Source organism: Chenopodium album, chromosome 11 (genome assembly GCF_948465745.1).
Source record: "Chenopodium album chromosome 11, dcCheAlbu1.1, whole genome shotgun sequence".
NCBI classification, from domain to species: domain Eukaryota; kingdom Viridiplantae; phylum Streptophyta; class Magnoliopsida; order Caryophyllales; family Amaranthaceae; genus Chenopodium; species Chenopodium album.
Genome location: NC_137844.1, coordinates 58,241,474 through 58,259,182, shown reverse-complemented (window position 1 = coordinate 58,259,182; position 17,709 = coordinate 58,241,474). Strand labels below are relative to the sequence as shown.

At 32.5% G+C, this 17,709-nt stretch overlaps 1 protein-coding gene across 1 annotated transcript; it reads left to right on the top strand.

Moving 5' to 3' along the window:
• The first annotated feature begins 8,379 nt into the window (after positions 1–8,379).
• Positions 8,380–9,852, top strand: LOC145566990 (uncharacterized). Its single transcript, XM_081626233.1, has 3 exons — positions 8,380–8,692; positions 9,158–9,463; positions 9,563–9,852. Exons 1-3 carry the CDS (start codon positions 8,380–8,382, stop codon positions 9,850–9,852), a joined length of 909 nt encoding a protein of 302 aa, XP_081482359.1.
• The last annotated feature ends 7,857 nt before the right edge of the window (positions 9,853–17,709 follow it).

The window sequence follows — 17,709 nt, the reverse complement described above, 5'->3', positions numbered from 1 at the left end:
TATATAAATTTTTGTTGTTCATGAACTTTTAATGCATGTTCAAATTACTGTAAGCTTATGTCCATTATTTGATATTGAAATTAGGAGGAATTTTTGGATGAATTGATGGATATGGTCAAGACTTTGGGAAGCTGTGTGTCAAAAATGACTGAGAAGTTGAAGCTAGGAAAAAACCTGTTCCCAAACAACATGATTATCAAAAGTGTTGAAAGCCTTATTGGAAAAAAAATGAATGATGCTTCCATTTTAAGTGAAGATGAAGATTTCTTTGGAACAAAGTCTTTCTTGAAAGCTATTGATTAGATTGAAAGAGAGTACTTGGAGAAGAAGCAAGCTGAGAAAAAAGAAGCTGAAAAAAGAGAAGCTGAGAAAAGAGAAACTGAAAGAAGAGAAAAAGAGAAAAGAACAGCAAGGGGAAAAGAGAAGTTAGGGGAGGATTTTAACCTAGAAAGGGCTTGGTCCTTGGAAATTGAGGACCCTCTAACACCAAAAGATGCTCAAATTGGAGCAACTGCTGGTCCTATGGTAAGTGCTGCAAGTGGATATCAAAGGGAAGAAGGTGTTAATGTTCGGAAAAGTACCCTTGACCTAACACTTACCATAGGTAGAGGAGAGAAAGGTGAATTGCAAGGTGCTGAAAAAGAAGTGGCAGAAGGTGGTGCAACTGGAAAGCCAATGGAAGTGCCTTTTGAAATGGCCGAAAGTGGAGCTGGAAAGTCGTCGGATGTGCCTTTTGAAGACATATTTGAACAGAATGAGTTTTCCAGAATATTTGAAACCAGTGATGCAACACTTGATGATATTTTGAACAACCCACTTTCAAAGGATTTTCAGTATCACAAAGGGTAATGTCATTCTATCTGAACATCACTAATATATGTAGTTTTTTGGGCAATAGGGTAGAAAGGAAAAAGAAGAAGATATGTAAATATTTTGGAAGTAATGTAATAAATCTGTAATTTTTGGACAACTAGGGTAGAAGCTGAAAAAGTCAGCGTAAATATTTTGAATGAAATCAGAACAAGTAAAAATATATATGTATTTATTAAGTATTGAATGATATATATGATAAAGTTCAATAAAATTTGATATTTTGTTCAGTTACATAAATGTTTTGTTCAGAAAAACTAACCATACTTTTATGTTGTTATATTAGACCAACAAAAGAACAGGATGTTGATGCAAACAAAAGACCACGAAGAGAAGTTACAAAATTGCCAGCCTGTCTAAAATCCCCATTCATGATCAAATACGTAGATTTGTTCAAAAATGTTGGTGCAATGAATGCAACTTTGTCTGATTATGCATTCAGTGATGGCCCTAATGAGTAACTTTTCTAATTTAATTCTATTGTTCATATATTCATTAAATTTGTTCAGATTATTATTTATATAGTTCAAATAAAAAAAATAAATCTTAATTTTATTTTTTTAATTTTTTTGCTTGTATTGGCAGTGAAGTGCTGTACCATGATGGAGAAAATAGTGTCAACAGGGAAGAAATGAAGACACTTGGAACAGATGAAGAGGTCGACACAGTAGTTATCGATGCTTGGGCTCATATCCTGAACATCAAGGGCAAAAAACATAACATATACTTCTCTACAATGCCATACGTAAGAAAATAAATATTAAATATTCTCAAATAAACATGTTTAATAATTTTCTATAACTTGTTCAGTATATTTTGTTCAATGTTCATTATGTCTATTACGACTGTTCATTATTTTGAATTGTTAATTGCAGTTGATTGTATGCACAGACAAAGGTGCAAGTGTAAACACTACCTAAGAACTAAGACATGAGAAATTTGCACAAAGATTGCACTATGAAATGAGAAATAGTGGCATTCAAAACATAAAAAAATTTAGGGAATTCTTGTTTCCAGTGGCTGCATTTAACCACTTCTACTTGATGTGTATCAACATGTACAATGGCACAATTGATTTGATTGATAACAGAAAGCTTCCAATGAATGTCAAAGCATCTACCAAGTATGAAGATAATCCACAAAAGATGCTAAAGTACTAATTTTTTTTTATTCAATTTGTTCTTGGGTTGTGTTCAATAAATTGAGTTCAGGTGTTCAAATAATATTTCATTTTGTTTTACAGCTAGAAGCTTTTGCATTTTTCATGCGTACAAAAGATTATACGCCAAGTGAAGTTGCTAGAGTCTTAAGTTTCAAGACTGACTTGATCAAGATGAAATGGAGAAGCAATTTGGATCATAAAAATTGTGGTGTTTACGTCATGAAACATATGGAAACATACACAACAGAGCCTTTGGTAGAATGAAATTGTGATTTAAAAGCAAATGATGTGAGTTTCAACAATAGTGTTCATATGTTTTCTTTATATGTTCAAAATATTTTATATTTTGTTCATAATTATATGTTTTCTTTACATGTTCAGGTTGATCAAATCAGAAAGCTTAGGGTGCAATATTGTTCATAAATAATTTTAAGCCCCACCAATAGAGAAGGGTACAGAGTGAAAATGGCAGCAAGAAGAAGAATTGAGGAGAATTAATATTTAGATTTAATGACATTTCAAGAAACTGTGATTTTATTTAATTTGTTTGAATTTTTAGTTTGAAAGACAAATGTTGTTTGAATTTTTAGTTCGAATTGAGATTGACATAAATATGTAATATTTGTAGTAAATGTTGACATTAAGCTTATGTTCAAATATTAAAGTGTAGTTGTTCATTTTATAAATATGTTTGTCAATATTTTTTTTTGATTAATATAACATAAAAAATAATAACGAAGAATTTAAAAATAATGAAAAAATATTCGTATATATTAAAAATTAATAAGAATTTGAATATTATTACATATTGAAAACCTATGAAAAAATATTCATATATATTGAAAACCTAAGAATTACCTTTCTTGTCAAGCATTGATAACATTTCATCATAATTTGAAACACTAGAAGATCCAGAACCGGGAGACCCTTCATTCCTTGCATTGCGACCAACATTAAAATACTAAAAACACAAAAATTAAAAGAACAATAATTAAAAAAAAAACCAAAAATTCAAAAACAAAAACACAAACATTCAGAATAGAGAAAGAGAATGTCCATACTTACTTGAAACCATTTACTAGTCTCATATCGAAAACCTCTATTATGATTCACTTCAGATGATTTCCTTTTTTTATCCTGAGAACCACTTGAAACCTGAAAAAAAATAAAAAGTTCAGATTATAGCATAAGTAGTTCAAAATAAATTAGAGAAAGTTCAGTAAAAAAGTTACATTTCTGGTAGAAGACTGAGCAACAGTTGCTGGAAAGTTAGTTGAAGCTTGATGACCAAAAACCTGCTGAAAATTCAGGTTAGTTCAGAATTTAAAAACACAAATTCGAGAAAAACTTTGAAAAGTTCAATAAAATAAATACATTGGATAAAGGTGGCTTAGTTTTTGGAAAGGTATTTGAAGCTTTTGATAAGGATGGCTGAGAAGAATTAGTTGAAGCTTGATGACCAGAAACCTACAGAAAATACAAGTTAGTTCAAAATCTAAATAAAAATAGTTCAAAAAAAACTAAACAAAATTTCAGTAAAAAAATTACATTTGATAAAGGTGGCTGATTTATATTAGTTGTTGTAAAGGTATTTGAAGCTCTTCTTGATGATGACCGAGAAGAATTAGTTCCTGGAAAATTCTTGAATGATTGACCTTCAAAAACCTACAAAATTAACATAATCAAAAGTTAATACATGAAGTTCAAAAGTTAAGAAACAAAGTACAAAACAAATAAAAAAAACTTAGATGAATAATTACATTAGATGAAGATTGCTGAGTAGATTTAGTTGAAGGATTACTATTTTTGAATCCTTTTCCATTTGAAGCTTGGGAACCACTTCTAACCCCCTCACCAAAAACCTAAAAATAAACATGAAATTAAACATATATATAATTATAAAGTGTTCAAAAAAATATATAAAAATATTCAATAAAATACTTACATTTGCTGATGATGAATGAGAAGCATTGGTTGAAGCTTTACTATTTTTACTTTGAACATTCTTTTTCTTTGAAAGTACAGAGAGATTTGAACCTTGTGTTGTTGGATGTGAATAAATCAAAGGATCTCCATCATCATCTAAAACTTGAAAAATAAAATAAAATTCTGAGTTGTTCAATTATAAAATAAAGAAGTTCAGAAAACTAGACAAGGGGTTCAAAAGTACCTCAACAACCAATTTTTCGACAGTAGCTCTGGCTTCATCTTTATATTTATCTACTTTCTTTTTCCAACCCTTAGCTTTATTACATGCTTTCTCAACAGTACTTTTTGGCCTGTAGTTTCTCTCACTCTTTTTCCCAGCTATTTTTGGATTATTTATAGGAAACCCTTCTTCATTAGCTTCTTCACCAACTTCAACATCTTCAATATCAATTGGACCCATAAGACTTTCCACCTTTTCACGTAACATATGAAAAGTATACCCAACTTCAGCTCTAACTAAAAGATCATCTTAACATGATGTCACTAACTGAACATAATTTCTAAGCATTTGAACTCTCCAAACAGCAGAAGGAACAACTTTAACCTCTTAACATGTATCTTCATCAATAACATGACTACACATAGCCTTCTTAGTCCACCTCTTCAGTATGTACTATTTTGGAATCCTTTGAACACAATGAATATTATATATACGAAGAGAGTGTCCACATAACAACCCCATTTCACTCCAATACTTACAAGTGCAATTGATGTTGAACGTGAATTTTTCATAAGTAACTTCATGCCTTATAATGTCCTTATTTGGCCTCCAAACATAATAACAAATATTCTCATCATCTTCATACTTTCGCTCTTGACAACATGAAATACCTTTTGCAAATTGATCCTCAAAAACCACATACATAGAAATAGTATAAATCTCCCTAGCATGTATGAGCAAACTGACATTAGCTACTGCAAGATGACGGTTACCCCTCAAAAAACGGAAATCTTGCTTACTTTCTTTACTCCTCTACTTTGATATAACATCAAGAAAAGTACTATAAAAGTCACTTAAACCATCTGTTTTATTCAATCTATTGGAAACAGAATGATTAGTTGTTTCACTCCTTTGGGATGACAAAAATCCACCCGAAAAATAATCCTTTGAATAAGCCGGACACCATTTTTCTTTGATATCATACAGGCGATTTAACCAATCATTTTTTGAACACTTGTATTTTGTCATCATTCTATTAAAAACAAAAAACAACAGACCAATAAACAAAATGATAACATGATTGTTCCAATTACAACAAATAAAGTTCAAAACATATAACATACTGTTCATATGCACTTGGTAAACATAAAAAGTAAGCACGTTGAAATTAAATAATTATTAGTTCATATATACACAAAGGTTCATATCTTAATGCATGAAATTCAAATAACTAACAACAAAGTTCAAAAATAAATAAATCATGTTAATTTCAGTAAAATGAAATCCGCAAATATGTAAATGTAATAGTTCAGATTGTAAACAAAGAAAGTTCAAAATATGAACTCAATAGTTCAAATCAAATTTAAGAAAGCTTACCTTGGCCAGTAATGTTCAAATTCAGCAGGACTTTCACAATGCTTGAGCAAATAATCGAATACTTCTGGAAACCCTTTCAATATTCTGAGTCCTCCTATATTGGTCTTTGAATTCTCACCAAGGTGCCAAGTGCACAAACGGTGTCGAGTGCTTGGAAAAATTTGTCGAATTGCTGCAGCAATTGAAGGGGCTTGATAAGTCATTAAGGTTATGGGATCTCGACATCCTCCCATAGATCTCATAAAAGCCTCAAACAACCATACAAAACTGCTGGTCTTTTCATCAAGAACAAAACCCATTCCAAACATGACATTATTGCAATGATGATTCATACCAACAAAAGGAGAACAAATCATGCCATATTTGTTGGTTCTATAGGTGGTATCAAAGACCATCAAATCACCAAAGGCTTCATAATCCCTTCGCATTCTTCCATCCCTCCAAAATACACTACAAAGAGCATGATTTCCATCAACCTCAAACTCATAATAAAAGTCACTCTTTTTCTCTTGTCTTGCAGCAAAAGACTTGATCAAAGCATTACAATCACCACCTTCTAATCTGCCAGCTTTTTCAGTAGCTAAAGCATTGTAAACATCAGTAATAGTGTAGCATAGATTAGGAGATCCACCAACTTCTTTCCTCAAAGCACGAACAGAATCCGTAACCCTAACCCCACTAGCCTTCATAGTACTAATGAACTTCAAATGGTCACCTTGAATTTTCCTTTGAGACCTAAGAAGATGTCTCTTCTCAACAGGTATCATAGCATGGTTGTGATCCATATTATGTTTAACAGCAGTCCAAACACCTTTCTCATCAATTACAAAATCAATGTAAGCTTCACAACATGTACGGTGATCCAACTTAGAAAACTTCCTACGCACCTTAGAAGAAGAATCCTTCAAAGCAGCATTTGAACATAGGTAGTTTCTGCCTCTCCAAACACTTGAATTACCAACATATCGAATTTTCCCCTTCCTAATACTAAGTCCATGCCTAAATGCATAATCGTTATACATTTCATATGCCTCCGCATTACTTTTGACTTGTTTCCACTTCAATTCAGACACTTCACTTTCCTTATAAACAACTTCATACTTATAACCTGCAATAAAAAAAACACAATGCATAACAAACATTACTATAGTTCAAAAATAAAACAAGAAAGTTCAAATAAATAAAATCGATGTTCATAATTACTTGTACAATTTTATTTTTAAAAACATACATGATCAAAGGTTCAATAAAATAACAAAAAGGTTCATAAATATAATAACAGTGTTCATAATAATGTTAAACTGCTAATAATACGACTTATACGAATTTTAAACAAATAATATTCATAAAATTCATCAACAAACGATCAAATTCATCACAAATTAATAAAATACAATAAGAAATCAAAATCTCTTCAAAAATTCCAGAAGCTTATTAAAAATAGATCAATAGTTTGATTAGTTCATCAATTAAATAAATACAACTAATTAAACCTAAATATTATGCAATGTTAAGAATCATATTAAACTTCAAATTTCAGAAATAAAATACAAAACACTTTCAACTAAATTATACGTATATCTTTCAAATTCTTGACATAAATTGTTCAGCAAGAAATCATATGAGCCGAATGTTCAGAATTAAGAATTCATGAACAATTTAATCAACAAATGATCAAATTCATCATAAATTAATAAAATACAATAAAAGATCAAAATCTCTACAAAAATTCCAGAAGATTATTAAAAATAAGTCAATAGTTTGATTAGTTCAACATTAATCAATAGAAAATACAACTAATTAAACCTAAATATTATGCAATGTTCAGAATCATATTAAACCTCAAATTTCACAAAAATCAAAAATCAAATTCAGCAAATAACAAACATAATAATTATACAATGAAATCAAATAAACAAATCAAAACCTAATTAAACAATGAGTTCAATGATAAACGATAGTTATCAATTCAAATAATTAGCGATAATAAACAATCACTCAAAAATTACATTAAAAAAACCTAATTAACGAAAATTATCAATTAAAATAAGAAATCTAACCTCCACTGTCATGAACTTCAGGTACAGAAATCAAATCCATGGCCAAGAACAACACTGAAGAACAGAGCAATCAACAATGGTGATAAGAACACTAAAAAAACGAAGAGAGAAAGTAAAAGGAAAGAGAAAATCGAAAAGAGAAAACTAGAGGAGAGAGAAAATCGACGAGAGAAGATTTTTGAATGATAATTGAAAAGGAAACATTGAGAAATTCGGAAGTAATTGAAAAAGGAAATAAACGCGGGAAGAAAGTTGCAAAATAAGAAAGTTTATCTGGGAAAAGAAGAAGCTACGTGACAGCGAACTATTGGTGGTGCACACAGAATAAGGTGCACCATGGTTCACCTTATAATTTGCGAGTAAAGCCTTCTAACCTGCACTTTTTCAATTGAGTAATTATTTTTTTGATAAAATTATTGGGCTTCTTCGGCCTTGTATTAAACCTTTGTTCAATTAAAACATCTTCCACTAAAGCCTTCTAACTTTACTTTCCTTTATCCATTAGGTTACCTATTCCATTAACCAGGTCCTTAAAAACTTCTTTGTTAGTTAGAATTCCTGAGGTCGGTTATTTATTTATTTTTTCTTTTCGTTCCCAAGGTTAGTAGATTATTTTTTTTTTTATTTGACGAAAAGTTGAATTTCTTTGACAAAGTAAATCTTGATTCTTAATCTCCACAAATCCTCCAATTAATTTATGCTTTAGCAAATCTTGATTATTGACAAAGTATACCATTAAATTGTGAACAGAATAAAAAAGAATGAAGAAGACAGAGTATTCAACCGCAAAAGCAAACGAGGAAGGCCAAAAGATTTCCGTAACAGTAAAGTGGATTAACAGCAACATCGACGATATGAAAGATGATGATGATATAGATGAGAAGGATAATGTTAACTTCAGAATTGAGAGTGATGTTCCTCTAAGATGGCTAATGATTCTTTATTGCGACAAATTTGAGTTGAATTTCGACACCACTCGTTTTGAGTTTAATGGCGCTCGCTTGAGAGGATTTGATACTCCCCTAAATATTCATATGCTTTCCTTTGATGTCATCTACGCTTATTCTTCTCCATGTAAGTTTTTCTTTTTTCTTTTTATTACGGAGTATTATTTTTATTTTAAAACTAGGTTTAGGGTTTCTATACTTACCTAATTACTAGATGTTAAGTAGAAACTTATGGTTTTGTTTGTTTCACATTAACATGAAAGCTTATCGATCATAGGATCTCCCGTAATCGAGAAATTAAGCTATCCCCCACTCTCACTTTATGAAATTCTTTGTAAATACAAATTTTGTGTAAAGCAAAATCGACGACGTATAACGTATTAAAAGTGATTGCATTAAAAATAAAATTACACTGTTTTGGTATACTTTTTACGTATTTGGACAAAGGGCTATAGTATGGTTAAATCTAATACATAATAATGTTGACCTTAGCTTGTTTCATGTATTATTGTGGTTTTGTAATTAATCGTTACATTAATTAGAAATTGCTCACTCAATAGCTAGTATTGAAATTATTGGATATGATATTCAGGTTCAAATGGCTCAGTCCACTCAAATAGTCGAGTTCAAGACAATGGTGATGGGCGTTGTAGTGGTCTATACCAGGCAACAATATGCATTCGAATGCACAAAAAGAAAGATACATTAGTTAGGGTGATACGTGCTACACCGTTATTACCTCAGCTCACACTTGGCCTCTCAAATGCCGGACTTGTTGTTGAAGGCGGCTCTATGTGCTTTGTTCACGAGGGCACGAGGTTGACACAAGAGCATACAGCAAAGGAACTAGACATTGTGAATGGTGATGTTATTGACGCCTTTATATTTGACAAGCACAGTAAGTCTTACAACCTTAGCTTGTTAATCAAATCAGTTAATACAATCAGCTAATTTCCAAACAAGGCCTTTAATTAACTGCCTCTTGTTCTTGATTCAGGTTGTTCGCTGAGCATAATTGAAGCATCAAAACATTCACAAGAAACAGAAAAACTATACTTGGAAGTATCAGTGGCCTCTAAGTACCACGAAACAATATATTTCAGGTTAAAACGAAATACTCGTTTAAAAAAGTTGATGGACGCATACTGTCAACGTTTTGAAATGCTTAAAGGAGCTCTTTTCTTTTATCATGGCCGCACACTTGACGGCTCAAAGTCACCGGACGAAGAAAAATTGGTGGATAAGTCTATAATCTATGCCCTTCCATTAATGTTGACGCCGAAATAGGTCACATTACCTAGCTGTTTCTGCTCATGTATTGCTCAAATGAACTAGTTTATGAGCATATTATGACGTTGATGTAAAGTATGTGGTACTCGTTCTAGACTAGTACTCCTTCTTTCCCTATTTTTTTTCTTTTTTTTTTTTATTTGGTAATAATACTCGCTAAAGACTACTCGTAATTGTTACTCCGTATCTTTAATAGTTCGTTCTTAATGATATAGCTCTTCAGGTTCTGAAAATAATACTCGTATATTGGTACATTGTGAATGATTTTTATTAGTTTTATATCTTATATATGTACGTAATTTTACTTACTTTCTAGCTGCATTTTTATGAGGTTTTGTTTTGAGTTTCATTTATTAGGGTGTTGTTGCTTTTGCTTCATGAAACTATCAACAAAGTAGTGACGTGGTTGCTAATTAAATTATTTGTAACCACTTAGATATATTAAACTTTTCTTATTGATTTGGACTTGTGGAATTTGGAGAATGCATCAAATGTAATGGTTAAAAATTCTTGGGTTTTTCCATATGGTAACTCTCTTAATTTCACTTTTTTACGTTATATTTAGGTTTCACACAATAACCTTAGCTTGTGAGAGCTGATAATATACATATATAACACTGTTAAAAATTTTACACATCATCAAAAGTGGGGAGAAAATTAGGAGTCAAATATAAATTGAATTTTATGGAACTTGGGTCCATATTCTAGCCAATAAAAACATGACAAATAAAAGTTGTATGTAGCGGCCACATACAAACAATTGTATGTGTAACCTTTACCATAATATTTTTTTTACGTGACTTTACCGCAACATTGCCGTTATACCATCATTAACAAATTCCATTAGTGTGCCCCATTTTTCACTTATTAATATTTTTTATTAAACGGTATGTTAGAAATCTTTCGTTAAAAGTTTTTGGGGGCTATTTGTTGTACGTATTAAAAAATTCAATTTATGTGTTTAGGTTTTTAATACGTAGAACGAGACATATATATATATATTTTTTTTTATTAAGAAATATTCCGGTAAAATATTTTGGAGGTTTTTTTTTTTTTTTTTTTTTTTTTTTTTTTCTTGAAACCGGCATTTTTTTATCCAAAAAAAAAAATCACAAAAAAATCACATGCTAAATGATTTTCTATGATTTACTGTTGTGCAAATGAACCACTAACCCTTGTACTTCTTATGTTATTTTAATAATCTATATTTAAGAGTTGGATCATGTGTTAGTTTAATTACTTCTTGATTAATGAGATTGTGAGTTCAAGCTCTTATAATATAAATATGAAACTATGAAAACTATGAATTATATATATGCATATATTAGTAAGTGTAATTAGTCGTTTAAGAGTTGCCGGATAATTTAATAGGAAATTGGTATGGCAACAATGAAACGGAGATACAACCCAGATGTACCAATTGACATTACTTCGGATGAAGTTAATGGGGAAGTTTTAGCAGAAGCCAAAGATGAAACTAAGAATGTAAAAGTGAAAGTGGTTAAATGGTCGAATTCAGAAAGTGAAAGAGAAGAAGGGGTTATCTTTAAGATTGAGATTGGCATTCCATTTCGATGGTTGATGATTGGTTATTGTCAGAAATTGGGTTTGGATTAACAAACAACCCGATTGGAGTTGAATGGTGAAAAGTTAAGGGAAACAGATACTCCCCATCAACTTGGAATGCTTCATGATGATGTCATTTTTGCCTTCCCTAATCGTGGTTTGCTCCTCTCTCTTGGAAATTGATTTTTTTTTTTTTGGTTATAATATAATTTGAAAATTTTACCTTTTATTGATTGTTTCATATCTGACAGATTATATTGATTTGATTGTGTGGTTTACTTCTCGGGGTTGAAACGTTGTTTGTAGATATGGGGTATTTGAAAGGGAAAATCTAGGGGTAGAGTAGTTGATCATTGCAATCATAGTCATTAAATTAATACCCTTTTTGAAAAGTTATCTCTAAGGATGAGGGGAGAATAAAGATGGGGAAAGTGATCATACTGCCTACAATGTTTTTAGATACAATAATTTGGTGAGAAGGGATGGAAGAGTGAGTGACCGAATTCCCTTTTTTGGATACTATATGAGGTTTAAGATTCGAGAAGGGTGGAGGAAGGGGGTGTGAGGTACCTAGTTTTCTGTATTTGAATTTTGGTTAGGGGTCGAGAAGGAAAGGGAGAGTGAGGTACCTACTTTCCTTTGTATAAATATTGAATGTGGATTGAGGGAATTGAAGAACATTTTTCCTTTTCCTTTCAATTAAGTAAATCCTACAACTTGGGTTTAGGAGGAAAAATGGAAACATGCAACCTTATTTATCATTTGTGCTGCAATCCTGTGCCTAATTATGCTTTTGAAAGACAGAAAAGTTAAGTTTCTACTGAAATTTATAGAGGATGAATTCTGATTAATCATTTACGGAGTATGACTTACTGATGAAATAAGTATCCTGCTGCTGTTTTAAACTAAGCAATTCATTACTTGTCACTATTCTTCCTTATTTACTTTTTATTATTGCGAGTGCTAGTAGCTATTGTAGTGCTCCAGCCTTATGCTATGTAAAAACACCAGGTAAAAGAGCAAGAGTCATCTGTGACATGGTTTCAAAAAGCATTTTCTTTAGGCCAAGAAATCCAAATTTGGGAAATACGGCTCCTTAGCAGCCAGAGAAAAATTCTGTTGTCGACTAATTATTTGATTATTCTCCTGTTTCCCCAATTGAACACGGCAGATGAAAAATTTAGACTCTAACCTTCTTCTACCTTTGGGAAGTTAAAGTTCATTTTAACTTAGTACCTCACACCAAGTGTTCCAGCTGTTTCTGTTTAGATAGCAGAGTAAGTACTAACATGAGGGGTAAGCAAATCTAGCATGATCATATATGTTTTTATTTAAACCATCAATTTTTAACTACGCCATGGTGAATTTGTTGATCCCAAAATGCTTTTTATCAAGCATTACTAGTACAATAATTTTTGACATCAACATAGTGGTTGGATAGACTTATTCCATATTCTATTTCCCTGTTATTAATTATCCTACACCCAGCTGCCCTGGGAAGAGCAGAACATATCACTAAATATTTATTTGCTGTATTTAGTTCTTAATTTAGTGCTGATAACTTGATGCTGGTGGATTTGTACTATATTTACAAATTTGGTGATACTTGTCTTTTGTGTTGTTGTTCGAATCAGCAGAAGAAAAAAAAAAAAAAACTAGCTTGCCATTTCTATATACTGTAATACATGTTTGAAGTTTATGCACCAGGTAAGAAATTAGTAATTATAGTATGGTATAAAAATCTGATGATAATATTACATCGGTATGTATGATTCTATTTTAAATGACATATTATAACTATGTTCTCCAGTAGAATTGTCGTTAATGTATCTTCAATCTCCACAGCTCTTTCATATCTTATCTTTTGATTTACTCACATTTTCCTTCTTTTGATTAATGCGTTTAAGGTAGTTCGGGGTTTGAAGCTGTGCCTTATGTAACTCTAATCATTCGCATGCACAAAGAGAAAGACACGATTCTTAGAGTGAAACGCTCTACAGCTATACTGCCTCAGCTTATGCAGTGTTTTCCTAACAGTGGATCTCAAGAACATGACTCACTATTCTTTGTTTACCGTGAATTAAAGTTGACTCAGAATCATACAGCTAACGAACTAAAGATGGAAGATGGTGACATCATTGATTGCTTTAATTTCAAAACAATGAGTAAGTTCAACTCTGGTTTAACTCAATCTAGTTCAAAATTATTATTTTACATTTAGATTAGGATCCTAAATGCAAACCATAATAGGTAAAATTCTTTTTGATTTTCTTTGAAAGAGAGCTTTCTACATCCTGGATTAGCTCTCATTTTGGAGTTTTCTGATGCTAGACAAAAATTATTAAAGTAAAATGTTATTCTCTATTTGTAATGCTTCAGTATAGGATTTGGGGCACTTTATCTAATGCTAATAAATCAGAAGATTATGGCTGTATTTGGTGAACATCAAAAGCTGAAACTGATTGTGTTAGCCGTTTTTAACTGGTTGATTGTTTGATACTTTATTTTACTTGAATCTTAGAAGTTTATTGTTTGATTTTAACTCTTGGAACCTTCTAAGACTTTAACTCTGAGAAGGTTCTAATTCCAGGTTCTCAACTCTTAAAAGTTTGGTGTTTGATTCTTTAGTTTACTTGAATCTCCCCTCTTCTTTCAGGTTCTTCCTTGAGCATAACACCCTCACATCTTACGCTGAAAGTGAAATGTATTACGGGCAGAGTGGCGCAGTTCAGAGTCACTCAAAACACTCGTTTGAGTCAGATGTTTGATGAATTATCACCTGAAGTGCCAGAGTCGAATCAGTCGGTCCGTAAAAACTTACAGCTTTCTTGCATTCGTCTTGGTGGCCAGATTTCAGAGACCAATACAGTAGAGGAGCAGCAGCTCAAGGATGGTGATGAAATTAGAACCCAACTTTGTCTTAAAGGGTGTTGAAGTTTGCTTGATCAAGAACTACGTAATCTGATTGCACGTTGTAAATATCCTTTTTTATTTATCCCCTCTTTGACAAGATATCTGGTTGTTTAGCTGGTTTAAAGGTTAGCTAGATTTGCTATTATCTCGTTTGGTTGTGTATATTTTCTTATCTGCTAAATTATTTTGTTGGAAGTGTGAGACATGGGCAGGAGGTCTAAAGAGTCAACTTAGAGCTATGCTTGGACAAGGTCATGTAGGTCTCATGCTCTAGTAGGTTGTGCCTAAAATATGCTGAAGAAAAGTTGTGCCACCCAAGATCTATGTCACTATAAATTTGAATTCTTTTGTGTTTTTAAAGTGTTATACATTAACTGGCACATAAGTTATTTGCATTATCTCATTATCTCATCAACTTTAGTGATTAGCTAGGAATTAGAGAGACAAAATTGGCTAAGTTTTATTTAATCTCTCTTCTCAGTTTTCACAATCCTCCCTCGAATTCAAAACTCAAAATTCTATACTAATATACTAAAGTAATTCCTAAAATAATTCTTAGATTACACGTGTTAACCCCATATTATAAGTTTTCCCTCCATTTTTTTTTTTTAGGGGAATTCTACATGGTGGCCTCCAAGATTTAATTTTTCTACGTGAAAGACAAACTTTTTTCCAATTATCTTTAGTGGCACAACTTTTGATTAATTAAGTATAGTGCCCATTTTATGGTTTTATGGCTAACCTTTATAATTAAAATGGTTAATCTAAGATTTTTTTATTAAAAAAATATTTTATAAACAACAAAATTTATAAAAAAAACCCAATCACCAACCCAGCCACCACCACCTTGCCGAACCCTAACCTCACAGCCCAACCGCCGGTTAGCTGTCTCTCACGCCGACCAGCCGACTAGCCCAATCCCACCCTTTTCCTTTCCTGATTCGACCCCCCTCCCTTTCCCCCTAATCAGAATGAAACCCCTCCCTTTCCTCCACCGTGCATGACCCAGTCAGCCCCACCTTCCCTTCTCTTACTCTGACCTCCATGAAGCCTTCCTATCCCCTCGTCGACCAGCCAGCTCCTCTCCTTTCCCAGCGGCGACCCCACCAATACCCTAACCCTCCTTTTCCTTCGCCGGTGCCCCCTAAACCCTCGCACCTCTTTAGGGTTTTGGCGATTTGTTGGGGATTGCTGGTGAGGGGAGGGGAGGGGAGAGGAGAGCTGGGGCAAGATCGGGGTTAGGGAGAAATAGAGGTCGGTGCGAAGATCTGTTCGCCAGCGAATATGGTGGTGGCTGGGTAGCGGATATGGTGGTGGTTGGGAAGAGGATATTGGTGGTGGTGGTTTTTCCTTTTTTTAAATTTTTTTTTTATTATTTTAAAATATAATTTAATTAATTTTTAAACCAAAAAAACCTTAAATTAATCATTTTAATTATAGAAGTTAGCCATAAACCAAAAAAAGGACACTACACTTAATTTTGCAAAACTTGAGTGTCACTTGAGAGAATTGGAAAAAAGTTTGTTTTCCACGTAGAAAAATTGAAACCGGGAGGCCACCACGTAGAATTTCCTTTTTTTTTTTTTTTTATTTTGGCGTCATTTTTGTATAAGAAAATATATAATTCAGTAAATATGAATAGGCCCTAAATTATTATACAAATTATATTTTTCATGTTATGCATAAAAATAACCCATGTATTAATTGAGAAACCCGAGTATAGCTCTGCCATTAACTAGTTTACTTAAATAATTTACTACTAATTCAGAAATAAAAAATACCAAAAAAAAAAAAGTCGTCAAACCCATGTATTAACTAGTATCATCTATTGATTCTTTTCATCATTATTACGAGTCTACGACCTAAATTGAGAGAAATTCCTCAGCAAATGCGACATTTACGAGAAGGAAAAGAGAGGAGAAACTATGAATTACCCACCAAAGGTGAAGGGAAGAAATATGAGGAAGTGGTTGGTTTCGATTCAATTTCGCAAACTGCAAAATTCCATTTTTGCCTTTCTTATTCAAGGTTTGTTTCTTAGTTTTCACTTTATCTATTTATTTATGGTTCATTGGTTCTTTAATTTCGCCCATCATTTATAGAATTGGAATATCCCATGAAAAATCTAATGCTTTATTTGAGTATGTTGTCAAATCATTGTTTAAATCTTCAACAAAGTTTAAATCTTTTTTAATTGCAAGTCTGAACAGTGATGATGAGCATTTTTATCAATTGTTCTGTTGATTCTGTGCAAAAGGTATAGAGATAATTGACTATGTTTATTGCAAGTAGGTTTACTTCTTTCATTTGAAGGTGTTGTAGAAATATAGAATGTATGACTTGGTGACTTCAGCTCTAGGGTGATGAAAAATAAAATGTATGGAATACTAAAATGACTAATTGTAGGATGTGAGGTGAATTATGATAATCGTTACGCAAAGGGGTGACTTTGATCGTCTTATTGTATACACCCGTCTTATCCTAGAATTTAATTTGGGTGAAATGTTTAGGGAGTTGCAATTCACTTCAAAGGGGGTTTTTGGTGGAGTGTAATTGACCCTAATTTGGTGACCCTTTCCCAAAATTACTTGCTACAAGGAGCTATTATAGGTTTCCTTGTGCTTGTCGATTGTCATAATGTAGCTGGAATGCATTATGATTCCATTTCCATAACAAGCTCGAGTTTGGTGGACATTCTGTGAATCTAACTTAGTCGCAAGAAACCCATTATGATTTAGTCAAGATTGTAGTTGTCTTTCAAAGTTTCACTTGTTGGTGAATTTGCAGAAAGAGATGCGTGAACTGTGGAGTATCCTAGGAAGAGTGGCCTATTTCTAGGTAATTTGTCTGAAACCTTTCGGTTTAATCAAAGTAATCTAGGCAAATTGGCCTGTGGTGGTGGTAGATAGAGGAGGGAGGATAAGTGGGGGGAGGGGATTATATTAGTAAGAGTCCTGCTTCATATTTTTGCTGAAAACAGTGCTGTTTTCCATTATGAAAGGAATATATTATCGGTGCTTTCAGCTATATAGAACACTGGACTGTCTAACAAGTCTGATCCAATGATCTCAAGTAAGCACTAGCATGTTTGAATCCTGTGTCCTTTTTTCCCTCTAACCCCTCCCCCTTTTGCTTTTATTAAGCTCGTCTTTAGGAATTGACTAGTCATGCCAATATTCTTCTTTCTTTTCTAAAGCAATCCATACTCGTCAATATTCAACCTCATTCTTGTTTCATGACTGGCTGTGCTTTTAGTTCTTGTAGCTTATTCAAGTGCTTCATCCTTCTTTTTATTTCTACATCAATAGCAGTATTAAAAGAGCAAGAACATACAGTAGTGTGATTCCCCCACTTTGACTCTTTCTTCCTTCAGTC

Bases quoted from the DNA above. Each gene is read 5' to 3' on its own strand.
- LOC145566990 (XM_081626233.1), top strand. From the start codon at position 8,380: ATGAAGAAGACAGAGTATTCAACCGCAAAAGCAAACGAGGAAGGCCAA. The intron at 8,693-9,157 runs GTAAGTTTTTCT...TATGATATTCAG, and splicing joins CTACGCTTATTCTTCTCCAT to GTTCAAATGGCTCAGTCCAC. The intron at 9,464-9,562 runs GTAAGTCTTACA...TTCTTGATTCAG, and splicing joins CTTTATATTTGACAAGCACA to GTTGTTCGCTGAGCATAATT.